Genomic DNA, 21638 nt, shown 5'->3' on the forward strand with positions numbered 1-21638 from the left:
TATCATCACTTCAATGCATGCACACAGGTCTAAGTGACTCTATAATATTCTACAAATTTGTATACCGCTAATGCATTACTTAGCAGTAATTTGTCTTTGTATGCATTTGTCCTTCAGTGTTCTGTTTTTCTTTCATAGGCCATTGCATTTTAATTGTTATTTTATTATTGCATTAAAAAAAAAAAATGAAATACTAGTGCAACTAGTGCAAAATGCAAATGTTTAATAAGATAATTTATTAAAGTAATGGAGAAAAAAATGTACCGTTACTTTTTCTCGCGGTCCAAAAAGCTTTTTCTGGATTGTGTTTGGTTTATATTGCACAGTGCAATATTGCAAAAAGAATTATATTCATATGATGAACTATAAAGCCGTCCGCTAATAGCTGAGATGTTGTTGTTACTGTAAAGAGAGTGAATATAAATATTTCATGGCTGGGATGTTTAAATGATTTACCTTGACCTCTTTCTCTGCATCAAACGTTCCTCCCACCTGCTCCTGCAGGAGCGCGTAAGCTCTCTGAAGAGCCTGATACTCCATCGTCAGCTGACGGAAGCGCAGGTCTGTCTCCTCCTTAAGCATTCCCTGAGCGCAGAGAGACGACAGCTTTACGGTCAGAGTTTACAGTCTCTCACACACACGCGCACACACACACACCTCCTCGAGGTCATCGTCTGGCGTGCAGGGCGTTCGGTCTGTGTGGTAGGAAATAGAAGAGCCGTCCGAGTCTATAGAGCCTTCCTCGTCATAGCCAAAAAACGTCTCCACCACCGGCTATGGAGAGAGAGACCCAAATTGACCCAAATGTATTTAAATATACAGAAGATAAAGAAAAATATAACAATAATAAAAATAAGTAAAAATAGCAACAAATACTAACAGAAAAAATAGGGTTATATTCTATATAAAAAATACAATGTATAAATATCTTTCTTGATTTCTAGGGTTAATGTTAATTGTTGTGTAAATTCATATATTTTTGGAAAGACATAAAACATCACTAGGATTAATAAATGCGGTTGATCATAAAATTCTATAATAATTGTGTCGGTAATTTGGAATATACTGCTGATAAGGAAAAATTAAAATATTATAATAATGAAAAAAAGGACAAAAAAAATCAAAAATGAGATTTTCTGTGAGAAACACAGGGTTATTTTAAAAGGACAATAAAAATGACAACATTAGATTGATTTTAATAAATGCATAATTAAATTATCGCAATTGAAAATAAATAAAACCTAAAAAAATAATTTAAAATACAATTTCACACAATACTATTGTATTATTAACATATTAATAATACTTAGTTTATTTATATATAGTTTCAATCGTAGTTTATTAAATGACTAGTTTACATAATATATGATTAGATAATAATTAGAATGATTAGTAATAATAATATAGAAATGCTAAAATAAATACATAATCCATGCATAATTACTAAGAATATATGATCATCAAAACTAAACAAAATATATGCAAATAATTTTTTTTTTAATAATTTAATAATTCAAACAAATACTTTATACGTACGCACTATAACCATAAAAAAAATATTCATTAAAAGGCTTAGTCATGAATAATGCAATGTATGAGTAAATAGTATATTATTGTACATTATTTGTTTTATTTTGCAATTGTTTCATTTTTTTTCTTCACCTTTATGCATATATCTTGCATGCAAGATTTTTTAAAAGTGTGAATGCGTACCCTACAGGTTCTGAAGGGCTTCTTCCTGCGCAGGCTGTCCTGTCTCCTGTATCTCAGCAGCATGTCCCTCTCCTGAGAAACACAATCAAAACAAGATTCAAACAAAGAACGTGCGTCAGATTCTCTATCATACGTAAACATCTCATTTCTGTAACGCACAAGGTGCCGTTTCCACTACACTTCCAGCATTTACATCCCGTCTGAACCTCACACACAGTACATTACTCACTCTCTCCAGGTGCTAATTTCATGCACCCGTTGAGAAACAGATATTCCTGTAGTTTCGTTAGGCGACACGTGCTGCGCTCATACGCAAAAAAAACCCATATATGATAATTTCACAGTGCGAATATTTCCCAAAGGCGAAATGACTCACGATCACGGTCTTCACGTATCCGGCGGTTTCCAGCGCCTGGAAAATTAAAGCATTGATAAGAAAACAGCGCGACAGAGTTTGCACGTATAATCATAGACCCCGTCTAATTCAAACCTAATCTAATCGTGGCTTTTGAAATACTTTTTTGCGCGGCCGTGTTAGAAGAAAAGCTGATACCTTGGACAGATCGTCGATTATGTTCTGTTGCTCCAGCACTTGCAGTCTGAGAAACTCGATCTCTCTTTCCTCTTGACTCTGATCCAGATCGTTCAGAGAACTGGGCCGTCGAATCGTCCCGGCCTTCTCTCGCTGCAAAAGAAAACGGCAAGTGACCGGATGTGTGCTGACGGATAATAACTCATGGCTGGCGAGCTATCGTAATGTTCAGATGTGCGAACACGACCGCGTTACGTAAAGACGCTTGGGTATTCGGAGCTAACGTTAGATGCGACTTCATCTGAAAAGACTGCTTCTGTATCGAAGGTATACAAGCAGGTTCATGCAGCAGAGTAGGCAGACGGATGCTTCCTTTGTCTAGGGCAGTGGTTCCCAACCTTTTGTAACTCACAGCCCACACAACCAAACACATATGTTTCCGCGGCCCACTGCAAAAAAATTTAAATGAACCTGTTATTTGTGTCGGGTTGTATGCAGCAAAAATATGTTACATAGCCTAAATCGGCGGGTTGTTTTTAAACCAATCAACGACCTGGAATAGTGAACGCATAGTAACAGTTTATTATTATTTTTTGTTATTGAATTATTTATGATATTTAATTATTACTACACATTTTTACGTACATTAGCAATATTATTATTTCTATTGATAATAACTGGCGGCCCCCCTGCAATACCGTTGCGGCCCACTGGGGGGCCGCGGCCCACAGGTTGAAAACCACTGGTCTAGGGAATCAATCAAAATAACAGTAATGTGTCTGAACTGGAAATGGCCAATTACGTGTAATGACGGTGGAGCAGTCGCCGGATATAAACTGATCAAAACAGAGCCGGCCCTACCAGCCCCCTCATCATGCATTTACCGCATTAACCACGTTTTTCCAAGAGGAATCATTTTGATTTGTTCGTTTGCAGAAGAGCAGGCGCATTTATTTAATACAAGCAATAAGACCGCACTGGCAAAGAAATTACTGATTCCTTCAGGATAAGCTGGGGGAAGCAGGATTTTTTTTTTTTTTTTTAAATGAAACATTAAATTGCTTTAATGTAACTGACGACTTTTGTAATGTTATTTGCATTCATCAAAGCATCCTGAAAGTGTCATGGTTTCTGAGCGGCTCAACTGTTTTCAACATTAACGAGAATGAGAAATGTATAAAAATGATGTCAGATTGATGTCTGAAGGATGATTTATTAATGATTTTAATAAATGCATAATTAAATTATCGCAATTGAAAATAAATAACAAACAAAACCTAAAAAAATAACATTTTAAAATGACAATTTCACACAATACTATTGTATTATTAACATATTAATAATACTTAGTTTATTTATATATAGTTTTAATCATAGTTTATTAAATTAATAGTTTACATAATATATGATTAGATAATAATTAGAATGATTAGTAATAATAATATAGAAATGCTAAAATAAATACATAATCCATGCATAATTACTAAGAATATTTGATCATTAAAACAAAAAAATATATGCAAATAAAAAAATATATAAATTGAATAATTCAAACAAATACTTTATACGTACACACTATAACCATAAAAATATTACTTAAAATCTATTTTTGATTACGTAAATGCAGTATTGGTGAGTATAAAAGACATAGTTTTTTAAAAAATAAACAAATAAAAAGCTTTTGATCTGTTATGTCGATGTTTTAATCAACATCAGTATTTTAATAACTTGAAGTGGTCACCATTTGGTTTTCAACAATATAATATTTAATTTTTAAGTGAAATATTTAGTGCTGGGTATAATAAATACACACAGTACGTACACATATATGTTATTCACCAAAACTTATTTTGAATGTGATTATTCACAAATAATCATTGCCCAGCACTAATAATTTTGCCTTTATTATAGTTCTTTTTAAAAGTTCCCGTGATGCAACTACAAATTTTTAAAAATAAAAGCATGCTATTTAACCTCTCGATTAAAAAGTAAATGCAGATATATATATTCAGAGCACTGTTTCACTTCATTACCATTTCGATGTTCTCCTGAGTGACGAAGTGCAGTTTGTTCTCCATGCGTCTCAAAGCATGAGCCAGTTCCTCGTTCTTGCGGCTGAGACGCCTGTTCTTGTCCAGTAACGGCTTATACTGGCTCTCAGCTTCACGGAGACGCTTTAACTGGGCGCAAAAACACACAGAAACAGAGGGTAACCAAAAAAAAAGCTGAGGTGGCAAAAGCATGCAGTAACCTCAAATAATATTTAAATACTTAACGATGCATGAACACCATTCCTTTAAGAAGAATGCTATGCTAGTACTGATTCAGAACATAAAACCTGCAAAGTTACTTAAACTGAACAACAAAGCAAATGTGGTATTTTGAAAAATATTGATCTGAACTGTATATTTGAAGAACTGCCTAGCAAGTTAGAAAATTAAGTTTAAGACGTGAAATCTGAACTGATAGAGAAACCAACTGGGCTATTTCGGCCTACTTGAAAATCAAGTCATTGTTGAGGACCGTATTGAGATGTAAAAACTGAATCCTAACCCTTTCAGCTGCCATGTTTAAATCACTCGGTCCCTGTATTGATCTTTAAGATCTTTAAGCCTGAGCTGAGAGGAAGAAACACTGAAATCATTCATCACTGCCATTAAAGAGAACATTCATACTATCACATAACACTGAGAAAGGCGAAACACTATTTAATATGCTATGATATTACGGTAAACATGATACAGAAGACATACACATATATACAGAGACGCACTATATTTGTGCACAAAGCAGCTAGAGCTTGGAAAAGTTAGCTATTATTTATACTGATTTTTTTTAAGGCGTCTGAATTGTTTTGTTCAAAAGTAAAAAAAATAAATGTTATATAATAATAATAATAAGCAAATAAATTAATATTTTTACCATAACAATAAATTAAAACCAAACCAATAAAATATAAATTTTATATATAAAATTTTTATTACTTTTTTTATTTTTATTTTTTTTTAGAAATATAAGATTTTTTTACCATAACAATAAATTAAAACCAAAGCAATAAAATATACATTTTAGAAATATCATATTTTTTATTAATTTTTTTTTTTTTTTTTAGAAATGTAAATTTGTAGAAATTTTTTCCCCATAACAATAAAACATAAATTATATTTAACCAAACAATAAACATAAAAGAAAATACATGTTTTACTATAAAAAATTATATTATTTAGTTATTAAATGATAAATAATTAGTTTTTTTACATAAAAATGAAAGAAAATATAGATTTTTTTAACATTAGCACAGACTCACCAGTTCATTGCGTTCTTCTGACAGCAGTGCGTTCTGATCTTCTAGTTTATGGATAATAGCACTCAGTTCTGCGATTTTCAGCTGGAAACGTCGAGCATCCTTCTCATCCAACTGCTGCATCTGGAAAACAAACCAACTGCAGGTAACTGGAAAAAACACTCTTTATGTGCATTTCTTTCTCTCTATCTATCTATCTATCTATCTATCTATCTCAAACTGCAAGGCTTCTTTAAACATCTTTGACTAACATCAATGTCTTGATATATATATATATATATATATATATATATATATATATATTACCTATATCATATACTTTTTATTCATTTGATTTCAATTCTAGTTGTTATGGTATTTAGGAAATATTCCATTATATCAGGTAACCGTAGAAACGGCCGGCGGAGGGAACAGAGTCAGAGCGCTCTGGCGTGGCCACACTGAAAGGTCACTGATCGAATCCATCTTTTCTCCTGCAGAGAAAATGAAAGCAGCAGCTCCACCGCAGCAGAAGCAGACATCAAACCCACAACAACACAAACACAGCCAGAGACAAGATGTTCTGCTGCCGGGAAACAAGCCTCGGAAATAGAGACGCGAGAATACACCGAACGTGTGAATCCGTGCGTTACCTAACAGCCCTGGAGAAGGTGATATGTGGGAAAGATCACGCTCACACTCTCACCCTCAGCCTTCTGCAAGTCAAATGCCCATCTCACAGCGAAATCTATTTTTATACCTGTACATTTATATCATTATGCATCTGATTAAACAACACGAGGAGAGTTTAAACTTGTTGGAAGAGAGTCAACGGTTTTTAAAGAGTAGTTTGGTGCCACAGAAATGAAGCTTTAAGACTAAATGTTTACAACATACCGGTGAAACACGTCTGTTATACAGCATTCAAATGCTATTAGTAAATATTATTTTATCAAGGATGCATTAAATGAATTAAAAGTGATAGTAAAGACATTTCTAAGGTAACAAAAAATGTGTTTGAATGTGCTATTAATCATATAATACTAAAAATCAAAGCCTATTAAAAAAACCATTCAGCTACAAAAAAAATTTAAGTGTTTATAATAAATATCTTGAGCAGCAAATAAGCATATTAGGATGATTTGTGAATGATCACGTAAACACTGAAGACTGGAGTAATGATGCTGAAAAATCAGCCTTCCGTCACAGAAATAAATTACATTTTAATGTGTATTCATCTAGAAACTGTTATTTTAACTTGCAATAATATTTTAAATAATTGTAAATATTATTAAATTGCAATAAATGATAAATACTGCTTCTCTCAGTAAGGTGATATCACAATCCAACACATCGGTGAATCAAGTCTGTTACATAGCAATCAAACCACGTAAAGAATAAAGAAATAATTTAAAGAAACTAGACTAAAAATAAATGACAAATCTGTATACTCCTATGCAATTTCTGTAGCTCAACCAGTAGCATGGTGCAATCCCAAGAAACATAATTTTTTAAATGCAATTTAAGTTGCTTTGGATAAAATCCCGTGTAAAATGCATAAATGTAGATCCGGCGTAAAGACGACGAGCATTATGAGTTTCTTCGAGAAAGAATTCAAATAGAGTATACGGCAAATTAAACAGGCCCTCGTTCAAGTCGCAGCAGGAGACGAATAATCACGTGACAATAATCATGATCATGTGTGCAGGGATATAAGTAAAAACAAGCACAAAGCCAAAACTGCAGGAACGTGGCATTAGAAATATGTTAGCTCATGCTATTAATGGTTTATTTAGGCGCAGAATAATATATATTCTGATACAAACATTACTAACAGAGGTTAGCTGAGTAGAAACTGAGTGTTAAAAAGTCACTAGTTAATGAAAATCTGTCACTAATGTCTACAGAGGAGCTTGTGCAGACACTAAGAGGTGCAATCATGATCGTGGGGTGAAGCGTGAGGATCCCGGGACAGATCTGTGTTTACTCCAGCAGACCAAACAAGCAGCTGGACCAGCAATACTTTCCTCAAACCCAGATCTATTACATCCCTCGAACCTTTGCACGAATCTGTATTTGATTCATTTACAACCTGTCAATGAATCAAACACCTTTTGAGAGACCGTATTTGCTTTCTCTTAAAATCGGTCGGCTGTGCACGAAGTTAATACCACATGCATTAAAGCATTTTTGATGTTATTACTCTGGATTGGAATTAAAATCCTTTTAAAGGTTGCTGAATAACAGCACAGCTGATAAATGATAAACAAACAGTAAAGTGAAACCGTTATTGGCCACTCTTCCTACAGACCTCAAGCGTTTTTCCCATTTATTTTCTCCATAGGCATTTCTATAAATATAAGCCATTTACCAAAAAACTAACCAGCTCCAAAATGAATAGCAGCAACAATGTTTTCGAGTGTCTTATGCTCCTAAAAAAATACATAATATTGTGAAATATTATTACAATTTGAAATAATAATTTTTATTAATTTTATAATTTTTTTAAATTATATTTGAACATATTTTAAAATGTCATTTATTCCCGTGATGGTAACATTACTGCAGTCTTCAGTGTCACACGATCCTTAGAAATCATTTTAATATGCCGTTTAATATGCTACTTTCACAAGAACAGATTTTATTTCATATAAAAACGTTTTGCAGCGTATACATGTCTTTACTGTCACTTATAATCAACTGTGTGTGTTCTTGATTAATAAAAGTACTAATTTCTTCCATAAATAAAATAAAATAAAATAAAATACACATTCAAAAACCTCACATTTTGTCCGGCGGCCTACAAATAATTAAAAAAATACATATATATTTAACAACTTTTATGACCGGATGAACTACACACACACTCAATTATAAAACCATTTGACTGCAAGATCTTATATTTAAAGTTTATAATTATGTTTATAAACGTAACATAAAAATACAGATTATGTTCTTTTTCCTACTAGGCCTATAACATTTTACTAGGAAGCTGACACGACTTGTTAAACCGTCATTGCTCAAAAGCGGTATCTCTATGGAGAACATGAATGGAAAATATATAAATCTGGGTGGAGGAAAACGGACCGGAGCAGGCGAGCAGAGTGAAAGCAGAAGTGCAGCAGACGGCGAGGTTTAGTAATGAAGGAGAGGTGCTTACAGGGTTAGCTGCGTTCTCTGCTGCGTCTCCCGCAGCGGGTGAATAAGGGCCCTCTCGTCTGGGGCTGGAGTCTCGCAGCAGGGCCAGCTGAGTGTCTACAGCCTGTTTCTGCTGCTGTAGTTTCCACGTGTGGCCCGCCTGAGCGCTCAGCTCTCTCTCCAGCCCACAGACAGCGCGCTCCTTTAGTTTAATCTCGTCCATCTACAGGACAGAACACAGCACGGTCACACACATTCACACAGTCGTAGTAAATACATACAGAAAACACGGTTACCTCATTCGCTCAGGACAGGAAGGGCAAAACACAGCAGCCCAGGGTTATTTTAGAATCGCTGAGATATTATCATACGCTTGATTTCATTTTTGAAATATGGATATTTTGTTTTTTGTCTATGTAGTTTTTATGAATGTTTTTTTGACATTTTTTACAATGCTTGGGCAAGTATATGAAATTTAAAAATTAAAAAATGACTAGAAATGAGAAACATTAACTGAAAAATATCATTATAAAATTGAATACATAGTTACAAAAGTGACACGTTTATATAGTTTATTATTAATAAGTTATTAATAATATTTTTAGTAAAGCTCATCAATTCAAACTAAATTAAAATGAGAAATGCTGCTTTAGGGATTAGCTGGCTATAATAATAATAATAATAATAATAATAATAATAATAATAATAATAAATTATTTTAAGATCAAAAATGCTTTTTATGTTTTTAGCTTTGATTATTAAACTAAATAATCAAAGCTAAAAACATAAAAAGCAGTTTTGATCTTAAAATAATTCAAAATGCTTTTTATGTTTTTAGCTTTGATTATTTAGTTTCATTCATTTATTTGCTATTTATTTCCCCAAATTCAAAAAATGTCTATACAGTTTTTATTAATTGTTAGTTCAGTTGTAGCGTACGTCAAGTTAAATTGCATGAAAATGGCCTAAAATAAGTTAAAACAACGGTTTTAGTTTGTTGCTTTCGTTTCTCAAATTGCATCGAATAAAACAGAAAGCTTCCAGAAGGCTAAATAATTGCACTTATGCACTGCTTTATTTATTTATTTATTTATTCATTATAGCACCTTTAAGATTTATTTTATACTGTCACTGGGGAAGAACCCATTCAAAATACCCTATTTACACTTAAATGAAGCATGTTAATACCAATATTCATCTTTCACCCAGGGTCCCATCCCGGTAACAGCATCTGTGTATTTTTCTTCTGAAAGTTCATAAATGGTATAAAGTCAAAATGGTCAAAATGCAACAGAAATCCTTGCCTCTGTGATCCCGTCACACTTGTGTGTCAGTGAGAGAAAACCCGTAAAAAGCCATTTCATCAACTCCTCACACTCGCATCCCAGCGACTATGCGTGAACACAACAGAAGCGCCGCTCAAAAGAAATAGCTCGCGCTGCCTGCTGACATTCTACCTCTCAAATACACGCCATCCTTCACAGCTACTGTACCTCCCGTGTTTCGTTATACGGAGGTTTGCCGCAGCATTCGGTCCTTTGTGAGTGAAACGTCAGACTTCTGCGATTCCTTTCACGTTCGAGCATGCAAACGGAAAATCTTTAGACCGACCTTTTACAAATCACAGCTCTGATAATTCACCTAATTGGGAAAATGGCCTCATGCACAGTCCAGAAATACTTCACACAGACCTTCAAAAGAATCGTTACGCTCCTATCACGCAGCGATTCAAACGCCGCACAGAATTTATACATCCCAGTTACTAAAACCTGCGCGGAAATGGTATTTAGCTGAATATCTTTGACGAGTATAAAGTGTGAGCTGATGGACTGATAAAACTGATAAAGAGCTGCGGCTAGCGGTCACGCTTTTTACTGCAGGTTTATTTTTGAAAATCAGCTTTTGTGCAGACACACATCTTAAAGTCTTCCTACAAAATAACATAACTAATATTTATATCCAGAACAAAAAAAAAGTTACCATTCTCTGAATCGCACTCATCTCAAATGTTTGGGTTCAGGATGTTTTTTTTCCTTTTTTAAATAGATATATTTATAGATATTGCATGTTATATATATATATATATATATATATATATATATATATATATATATATATATATATATATATATATATATATATATATATATATATATACTGTTCTCACAATTCTGATATTAAAATATTGAGATTACGAGATATGAATTGAAAGTAATTTGTTTATTTTTTTTAAATAATTTTGAGCATTTCTCAAAATTACTTCAAAACTAACTAAAGCATTTCACAATAGTGTTTTTGCTCTATTTTTTATTTAAAAAAAAAAAAAATCAGCCTTGAGCTGCTGTATTTTCACCTAAATTTCACAGTAAAACAATAATGAGACGCAATAATCAATGAAACAGCTAAAAACCTAACACTGTGACAACTAGCCCCGGTATCCATTCCAACCCCCTCATTTAAAATCTCCGTCCAATCACTGTCTATATCCTTAGATAAACCCGTTTAAAGAACAACGTATCTTTCGTATCTCTTTCTTTCCATCTTTCTGGTGTTAAATGAGTCATTCTCTGCGTCAGGTGACTCACAACGACACGCCCACTGTAGGCGTAACCATAGCGATCGTAGTCAGCCTCTCACACTGTCTATGTTTATCTGTGTTATATAAAGCGCTACACGGCTCAGTGGGAAAATTAGGCCCTGTTCTCTTACATGGCATCCCCGCGGCTGGAGAAAGACACTTGTTCTGCAGAAATGCACGTTACACGACACATTAGCATCTTAAACGCGGGTTCCGCGGGATTCATGCATGCGTTGATTATGATGTATGCCGTTACACGCTCCTCGCCGTTTCCTTGGTGATTCACGGGCACGATGGATTCATTTAATCGAGAAATATCGGCCGTGGACATTCAGGATCTGGGCTCCGGGCCAGACTCGCAGGGTTCTAGACCCGTGAGGGACGGACACCAAACTCCTGCCGGTGCACTGCTTAACATGGATTTGAACACAGCAAGCCCTGCTGCTCTGTGGAAGTGCCCTAATTTGTCAATTTTCCTTCATCACGTGGCGTTATCGCAGGAGCGTGCTTTGAATGTAAAGCCAACCAGCAGGAATATGCATTTAATGATTATATATCATGCCTGCTGAACTTGGTTCTAATTGGTTAATTGCAGCATTCATATTTTCACATAGTGGCTGCTAAACAGTACATCCTTTTTTTTTTAATATCGCTCTGCAGTCTCTTTCCTCTGACATAAATAATTATAACTCATAACCATTTGAATTTTTGTCAGTCACTTTGTTCTCTTTTAGGGTTGATCTAAGAAGCGCTCCCCATGATGAATCTTCATTGGACCATAAAACAATATTATATTAAACATCAAAGGAGGAGAGAAACCTTTAAATAATTAAGGTTGAGAATCAGTTATTAAATTACAAATATTTAATGATACGCAGGGTAAATCATAAGACTCTTTAAAACTATATTTGAATTAATCTTGCTGTATTAAAAAAGTAATATGCACGATGTAGTATTATATAGTTATTAGTTTTTTAATTCATTGACACATTTGCCATCCTGTATAAAAATTGTTTGTGCATATATATATATATATATATATATATATATATATATATATATATATATATATATATTACACGCACACAGATAAACTAGTTTGTAGGGACTTTCATGGAATTGAATTGTAAAAAAAGTTAAATAAATTAATAAATTAATAAATATATGAACACACACACACACACACACATAATTTCTTTATTTTTTTTATGAATGTAATAATAATAATAATAATAAACATCATCAAAAACAATATTGTCATCATATTAATTGAGGGGCATGGACCAACAAATATGTTTGTATATTGGAGAATGATGTCATTTTATTTCCCTTCTGCTGACGGGATCACTTCTGGACTAGCGTGTGCGTTGTGCATTATTATTAACATACATAAAAACTCGAAGCAGCTCACTTTTTTCAGAGAATATTCAACGACATAAAGCCTCTCCAAACAATGCACCAGGCTGATCCGAACTCCCTCAAACGTCCAAGGCACAGCTATCTCGTCAAAAAAGGCGGGCCAGCTGTAATCCAGCTCCCCTCGCGAGCGTCTGAGCCCGTCTCTAATTGACTTCTCAACGCCTCAGACGACCGAGTCTCTCTTTCATGTGTCAGACCACGTCTCCTTCTCTGAAGCTAATCCTGTTACGCCCCTTATCCACGGACTCAACATTATTTACCCAGCCTTTAAACAAGACACATTCACACATGCTTAATAAACTTACAGCCAGGATTGAAGCATTCGAACCACGAAGAGCATATCAATCCAAGTTTCCCAGGCACTAAAACAAATATCGCCGTGACTTATTACAAGACATGTGTAATTTTCTACTCAGTATTACAAATTAACATGCATTATTAGTTCCGCCATTCCATCACTTTATTAAACTCATAAACAACATCTTGTACAAAATGACGAGAGAAAAACAGCTGAAAAACATGACTTGCGTTTGCCTATGTAAACGGCTAAATTATAGCTCTCAGATTTAAATAGAATTCATTTACAGTGCATGCTACATACGAGTATAAATGATGATTTTATATAAAAGTAAAAAAAAATGCGTAAATATATAAATAAATTAAAAATATATATTAAAAAAACTCCTAAAATGTATTTGCTGTGTTTCCAAAAAAGTAATTACACGCTGAGATACTAGTAATGTGCTTTTTGTTATAGCAAACTGCTAAATAAATATATAGTCCATATTAGGTAGTTTGCTTTATTCAAACGTTTGGCTAATTTATTTTTTTGGCTTATCCGTGTAACAAATAAAGAGCCCTGCTCATGTATATATATATATATATATATATATATATATATATATATATATATATATATATATATATATATATATATATATATATATATATATGTATATATATATGTATATATATGTATATATATATATATATATATATATATATATATATATATATATATATATATATATATATATATATATATATATAATAAAAAAAAAAAAAAAAAAAGTATTTGCTGGAGACACAGCACCACAGCACTATAAAACAAAATCCCACGAGTCGGTGTCCAGCATCCCCCTGTGGATTGCATCACACTTTCAACAATTTCAGTATTCCATGCGTTCCTCACATCACTCGCAGACTGTGTACCAACACTTACACCAAGGCCTTCCCCGTTCACATGACATGAGAAAACGACCTTTGATGTCTCACTGCAACCCTAACCAGAATAAATCTAATTATTTCATTTAACCGAGATCCGAACGTCTCTTCCATTTAAAATCACTCTCTCGCCCATCAGATCAATTCTACAGCAAGCTTGGCAACCTTCCGACTGGTGCTGATGTCATCGCTGCAGCTGACCAATCAGGAAACACCTTGTGTGATTCATCCTTCTGCTATTTCATTCTACTGTGTTATTATTTCAGCTTACTGTCATCACATCAGCTTCTCTGTATGTTGCTATGTGGTTGCTAGGGCGTTGCTAGGCAGATGCTGGCTTGTTAATCAATTCTTTTACGCAAATGCTTGCATGCTGATTTAAAAAAATAAATAAATAAATATATATATATATATATATATATATATATATATATATATATATATATATATATATATATATATACACACACACACACACACACACACACACACATATATACAGACGTGGACAAAATTGTTGGTACCCTTTGGTCAATGAAAGAAAAACTCACAATGGTCACAGAAATAACTTTAATCTGACAAAAGTAATAATAAATAAAATTCTATAAATGTTAACCAATGAAAGTCAGACATTGTTTTTCAACCATGCTTCAACAGAATTATTAAAAAAAAAAACTCATGAAACAGACCTGGACAAAAATGATGGTACCCTAACTTAATATTTTGTTGCGCAACCTTTTGAGGCAATCACTGCAATCAAACGCTTCCTGTAACTGTCAATGAGACTTCTGCACCTCTCAGCAGGTATTTTGGCCCACTCCTCATGAGCAAACTGCTCCAGTTGTGTCCGGTTTGAAGGGTGCCTTTTCCAGACTGCATGTTTCAGCTCCTTCCAAAGATGCTCAATAGGATTGAGGTCAGGGCTCATAGAAGGCCACTTTACAATAGTCCAATTTTTTCCTCTTAGCCATTCTTGGGTGTTTTTAGCGGTGTGTTTTGGGTCATTGTCCTGTTGCAAGACCCATGACCTGCGACTGAGACCAAGCTTTCTGACACTGGCTAGTACATTTCTCTCTAGAATTCCTTGATAGTCTTGAGATTTCATTGTACCCTGCACAGATTCAAGACACCCTGTGCCAGACGCAGCAAAGCAGCCCCAGAACATAACAGAGCCTCCTCCATGTTTCACAGTAGGGACAGTGTTCTTTTCTTGATATGCTTCATTTTTTCGTCTGTGAACATACAGCTGATGTGCCTTGGCAAAACTTCGATTTTTGTCTCATCCGTCCACAGGACATTCTCCCAGAAGCTTTGTGGCTTGTCAACATGTAGTTTGGCATATTCCAGTCTTGCTTTTTATGATTCGTTTTCAACAATGGTGTCCTCCTTGGTCGTCTCCCATGTAGTCCACTTTGGCTCAAACAACGACGGATGGTGCGATCTGACACTGATGTTCCTTGAGCATGAAGTTCACCTTGAATCTCTTTAGAAGTCTTTCTAGGCTCTTTTGTTACCATTCGGATTATCCGTCTCTTAGATTTGTCATCAATTTTCCTCCTGCGCCACGTCCAGGAGGTTGGCTACAGTCCCATGGATCTTAAACTTCTGAATAATATGTGCAACTGTAGTCACAGGAACATCTAGTTGCTTGGAGATGGTCTTATAGCCTTTACCTTTAACATGCTTGTCTATAATTTTCTTTCTGATCTCTTGAGACAACTCTTTCCTTTGCTTCCTCTGGTCCATGTCGAGTGTGGTACACACCATATCACCAAACAACACAGTGATTACCTGGAGCCATATATATAGGCCCAATGGCTGATTACAAGGTTGTAGACACCTGTGATGCTAATTAGTGGACACACCTTGAATTAACATGTCCCTTTGGTCACATTATTTTCAGTGTTTTCTAGGGGTACCATCATTTTTGTCCATGCCTGTTTCGTGAGTTTATTTTTTTAAATAATTCTGTTGAAGCATGGTTGAAAAACAATGTCTGACTTTCATTGGTTAACATTTATAGAATTTTTATTTATTATTACTTTTGTCAGATAACAGTTATTTCTGTGACCATTGTGACTTTTTCTTTCATTGACCAAAGGGTACCAACAATTTTGTCCACGTCTGTATATATTTTGCTAGATGGAAGTAAGTCTGATTGCTTAGAAAACTAACATCAGACCTTAAGAATATCTAATGATGGGTTTGTCTAATATTTTGGTTGTGTGGTCCATCCTGTCCATTAAGGACAATCGTGGACTTGTATCAGCAAACATGCGCGCGCACACACACACACACACACTGTGTTCACCTTGGCATGCCCTGCCACCCTGTTCGCTAAAGTGATTATGTGATTAACATCCCCAGCCGGCCCTGCAATACAATAAATAATCCAAAGATCAATACATCCTCCACACAACCACGAAACAGACCTCTAATCGCATACAGACCTTCTGCTTTCACAACCCACCAGATAATACACCAGTAACATTTATTCAATAGCTCTACAATGAGTTAATAGAATGGGATAAGATTAGGGACCAACAGCGGATATAAATGTTTATGGGGGAGCTTATAAAATATTGAAATATTGGGCAAATGCAATAGGACAGATTTTTTTTTAATTAATAAAAAATAATATATATATAAAACATGCAATTTTATATTAAAGTATGTTACAGCATTGCTATTACATAAAAAAGTATTACTACTACTACTACTAACAACATAACTGCTATTTATTATATATAGAAATATTTTGCATAATATGTAATATAAAATGAAACTAAATATTTATATATATATATCGTTCGACACCTTACCTTCTCTGCTGGCCTAAACACTCTACAACTAAAAGTTTTACATTATTTTTCTATGAATATATATTAAATGATCTGCAGTTGTCCATTCTCTTATTTCATTCAGCTTGTCAGCTTGTATTAAATGCTGCTCTATTTAAAAACAGGTGAATCAAACAGAATAATAATAACAATAATAATAACAACAGTACATAACAAAATGTACAAACAAGCATAAATGAATATTGCTGTGTCATGTAAAAACGTATACCTATAAATATATCTACCATAAACATCATAAATATCCATACTTCTCAGAAAAAAGTGAAATATCTTCTCCATCACTTGGGTCATTTCTACTACACACATCATTCAGAGTCATGACTCAACCCTGTTTTCCACATTATTTCTCCCATTTAGTAAGTCCTGAAGCGATATAGAGTAGATCGCTCAGCCACACGAGAGCGATCGATACCAGCGGCCACGGACGGCAGAGATATTTTCATACTCCAGGAAAAAACAGATGGCAAAAAGCCTAGAACAAGAGAGCCTCCGAAGGGAAGAAAGCGGCTCTACTTTAAAGTGTAGCACACAAGGACACACACACTTTGAGGCACACACACGCATGGCTAAATATAAAACGTGAACCAACTGATTTAAAACCTTGAAGCTTTAATGGGGGATCTGGAGGGAAAATCTTTACTAACAGCCCTGGCCAACGCTACCTTAGCAACCGTTGCCCCCCTCCAAATCAGGCAAGTTTCAGGTTTCTAAATCATGTTTTCGGATCATCTTGAATGGATTTTGACAGAAATCATCCAAAGAAGCGCTGCATTTGTGCCCCAAAAAGAATACAAGTGAGATTTTTTTCGCTAAACCGTTTTCAAATAATACACAGTGCATGGCAGGGAACTATATCAGTAAAAACACCCACATCTGCTCCATAGTAAACCGTTTCCTTCATACTTTGCAGTGTCTGCCGCTTTAAATCACTTCACTGCATCATTTATTACATTTAAGAAAAATGTGGATAATGCGTGTCATAATTCATTCCAGCCCACACAAAAATAATATCCGAACAAGTTATGAACTGAAAATCAAGCATTGCATTAAACTCTGGCTTTTAAAGCTTGCCTGAGTAAGAAAGAAAAAGTCAGAGTGGGCGGGACTTAACACGCAACGGGCAGCTCTTACAGAAGTGCTTTCTGCTAAATAGACACGAGTTAATAATTCCTTTCATCAAACTGACCAACCGTTTTCAACACCTATGTGGTTTTCCCACGCGTACCGTGTAAAGCTCGGCCAGTTAACAAAAGATTTCCATTCAGCACATTAATTGCAGACAGTCCCAGTGGAGAAACCTGTGGTAAGTGTTCAGCTTTAAAAGTATGTATTTAAACCGACAGATGACAGGTGCGTCGATGTGTGTTAAAAGAGTGTTACGTACCAGTCTGCGGATCTCTCTTTCACACTCTCTCTTGATGCGGTTGATTTCTTCCTGGTGGAGATGGTAGACGCTGCGGATCTCGGCGGCTTTGATTTTGTCGGCTTGAAGGGCCACGCTTAACGCGTCCTCCATCTGCCTCTTCACCAGCTTCAGCTCGGAGATGTCCTGCTGCAGTCGCATGCGCTCCCCTTCGAAAGTCCTCCGGCACTCCTCTCGTGCCTCCGCCATCAGCGCAGACTTCACCTGTGGGAGCAGACCGAACAGAAGACAATCACATTCAGTGTAGGCGTTTCCAATGTTAACGTCGGTTCAAAACGTTCAGTATGTTTTTCCATTAGTTGCATTGTTTAAGTTATTTGCGTTGGTTTGGCAAGTCTCTAAAGAACAGCATACAACAACCACCCTGGCGTTTCAATTAAAATGTTTTTGCTAAATACATAGTGCAAAAGAAAATTTTATATATATATCTATATATCTATATATATATATATATATATGTGTGTTAAAATATTTAAATAAATTCCTTATTATTTAACAACTTTAGAGCAGACATAATAGTAGGGCAGTAATATAAAATTAAACAAAATATTTCTATATATAATAAATAGAGGTTTGAGTGTATAAATAGTGCAAAAGAAAATGAAAATAATTTACAATAATCTGGACTTTAAAATAAATCTAAATAATAGTAGTAGTAATTGTTATGATTATGATGATGATGATTATTGTTATTATTATGTGTTATGGCAGAATTTTAAGATGTAAATAGCAAATGCTTTTGTAATATTACATTTGTCCATTATACTGGGTTTATAGTTAATTAGTGTTTTTACGGATGTTTTTTGAAATATAATTTCTTTATTATCATCATCATCGTTATTATTGTTAGTATGTGTTATGTGGATTTTGAATTTTAAGATGGCATCTTTTTTTATTAATAATAATAATAATAATAATAATAATAATAATAATAATAAATAGTGATATCATTTATATCATTAAGTATAATTTACTATAATGTGAATATTATTATTAATCATAGTATATCATGTTATGTCAAATGGCTGAATGTTTTGATGACAACTGTTATTAATTTAATAATAACAATAATAATAATACTATTTATTTATTTATTACTAATTAATATTAGTATAACAATTTTACTGTAGAATAATAATAAAGTATAATAACTATAACTATAATAATAAATATTCTATTCATAATGTATGCTACCATTTGTATTAACTATTCTATTATTTTACTTCATTTTCAGAATTATGTTTTTATTTTTGCTGCACTATGGTCATTAGCATCAATGGGCCCCTGCAAATAAATGATAAGCTCTGCACATATAAAATGCACTACTTCATTTTATTTCCATGCCAAGGGTACCTTATCTGTGGATCCATCTCTGAGGGCACTGACGAGGGCCTGGAGCCTCTGGATCTCTCCGTCTTTGATCTTAATGACCCTCACCAGTTCAGACTCGTGCTGACGTAGGAGTGTTTCCCGAACGCCGTGCAGCTCCCGAAGTTTCTCCTCGTGCAGTTTGGCTTTTAACTCAGTCACCACCACCGCGGACTTGTGCTGCTCGTGACGGACCTCCTGAGACTTCTCCCTCTCCAGCTTACTGACCTGAGGAAACAGATGTGAACACTTTAAATACAGAATGAAAAGTTTAATGGACCATAAATTGCATTTGCATTTAAAGTTGAAGGAGTATTTTATACGTAGTATTAAAAAACTGTGCGATACGCATACTTGCAATTAATGAAATGTGCTATAATGTATGACGAACTGAGTCATTGTTTATGCAACGCAATGCTGAACTACAGCTGTGGGCAATGTTCCATAATTCAGTGCGGTGCAGAATATATTGAGCGTGTCCTAAAAATAGAGCAGTTATTGTGTCAGGACACGACCCTACGAGGGGGATCACATCAGGACACGTCCTCTCTGTTCTGACACAATCTGACACATGCTGCCAAAGGCCAACAATAAGAGCAACGCTAGTAACAGAACACAGAACAAGCCCTTATTAAATTCAGACACAAAACAATGTTTAAATAATTGAATATGCACAGGCCCTGCACCTATGAAACAGATATGGAGCAAAAGTTATTAGCGAATTAAAGGCAACGAGACACAGAAGGATGAAACTGAAGCTGCATCACTGACTTGAGATCAACGTTACATTACAAAAGAGATGTGACATGCATTTTTTTTTTATTGATTCTCGTAGGCAAACATTTTATTGATTCTCGTAGGTTAACTACATTTTTAGAGGAGAAAGAGCATGCACCGTGCGGGGCTTGACAGTGTACGTTTTCAAAATGTGTGAGATATGAAAAGCGAAAATAAATAAATAAATATGAGCGTGTATTAACAGTCACTTATAGACTGTAATCAAAACAGTGCATTTATGCCTGTTACGAGATCACTGCAGTAATGCATATTCAAAAATAGCAATGCATTGACAAAACAAGAACAAAAGTTCGCCGTTGTGCATAAAATAGATTTTTTTCCCTGCTTATTATTGGTATTTTGAAACATTATTATGATGTGTAATACCGTATCCAGCATTCATTTCAAAGTAAACTTTTTGCATTTGTCTCAGCAGCCCCATTAAAGAAAAGAGTATCATTTTACACATTATTCAATAACTGTTATAGACTATAGATCTGATTAGCTTTGGTTCAGTAATTATTTAGCTTATTAGTACCATAGCATTCTAATAAATAAAATATTTTTCTTGCATATGCTTCCTTGCAAAGCTTTATTAAAAATAATAAATACATTATCAACGTGGAAGGAAACCGTTTTCAGGCAATGTAAAAAAAAAACCAGCAAACGTAATTCGGATTCATAATTCAGATAAAATGATATAAGAAAATATCAAGCAAGTTGAATACTGTGGAATAATTTTTTAACCCAATAAGCAACAATAATAGACACGCTTGCCTTTGCAAACGCCGCTAAATAAAACTAGGTTGGAGTCTGAAGGGATGCCTTTAATGTTAAAAGCAGAAAAGGTCTCTACTCGGCTGGCTTTTATAAATTTATCTCTGCTCGCTGACAGCCAGATGGAGGCAGTAACCCCGAGGTGAAATTATACGTCTGACACCACACCACCCCGGACCAGAACTGGGTCAGACGGTCACTGGACGCTTCTGCCTGTTTTCAAAACATTAAAAGTGCAAAGAGAAGTAATTTTGGGCCTACAGGGAGTTTGCATTTGAATGCAGCGTAAGAGAGCGTGCTGAGACGAGGTCTGAGTCCAGCCAGAGTCAGCAGAGCTGGAGGCTGAGAGATCCCATTAGCCTCTGGTGAAGAACCAGCCAGCCCTGACCTGAAATTAACGTTCAGCGTTCAGCGTCAGTTCAGAGAGCTAGGGACAGCATTTGTGGCATAAAGCCGATAGCGGCAGGAAATCATTTACAAAAGTCATTTGAATTATTTTTTATGGTAAGTACTTATTATAAAAGTACCTGAATGAATGAATGAAT

The 21638-nt window shown here is 34.7% G+C and overlaps 1 protein-coding gene across 20 annotated transcripts in view; it reads right to left on the minus strand.

The window, feature by feature from the left end:
* The window catches only part of jakmip3 (Janus kinase and microtubule interacting protein 3), a 40653-nt gene that overhangs the window by 7043 nt on the left and 11972 nt on the right, over window positions 1-21638 (minus strand). For 10 of the 20 annotated variants that reach the window (XR_006252222.1, XM_043253801.1, XM_043253803.1 and 7 more), the window contains 10 exons: window positions 19525-19767; window positions 18133-18375; window positions 8689-8889; window positions 5553-5672; window positions 4279-4425; window positions 2267-2398; window positions 2090-2125; window positions 1714-1785; window positions 658-774; window positions 457-585 (listed from right to left, as the gene is read on the minus strand). Coding sequence is in view for 19 of the 20 variants with exons in the window: in XM_043253801.1 (XP_043109736.1) it covers window positions 457-585; window positions 658-774; window positions 1714-1785; window positions 2090-2125; window positions 2267-2398; window positions 4279-4425; window positions 5553-5672; window positions 8689-8889; window positions 18133-18375; window positions 19525-19767 (1440 nt within the window). In the remaining variant the exon portion in view is untranslated. The remainder of the gene's footprint in view (window positions 1-456; window positions 586-657; window positions 775-1713; window positions 1786-2089; window positions 2126-2266; window positions 2399-4278; window positions 4426-5552; window positions 5673-8688; window positions 8890-18132; window positions 18376-19524; window positions 19768-21638) is intronic. The other 10 variants (XM_043253806.1, XM_043253818.1, XM_043253804.1 and 7 more) reach the window with 3 other exon arrangements.

This window comes from Puntigrus tetrazona, chromosome 12 (assembly GCF_018831695.1).
Source record: "Puntigrus tetrazona isolate hp1 chromosome 12, ASM1883169v1, whole genome shotgun sequence".
Classification (NCBI taxonomy): Eukaryota; Metazoa; Chordata; class Actinopteri; order Cypriniformes; family Cyprinidae; genus Puntigrus; species Puntigrus tetrazona.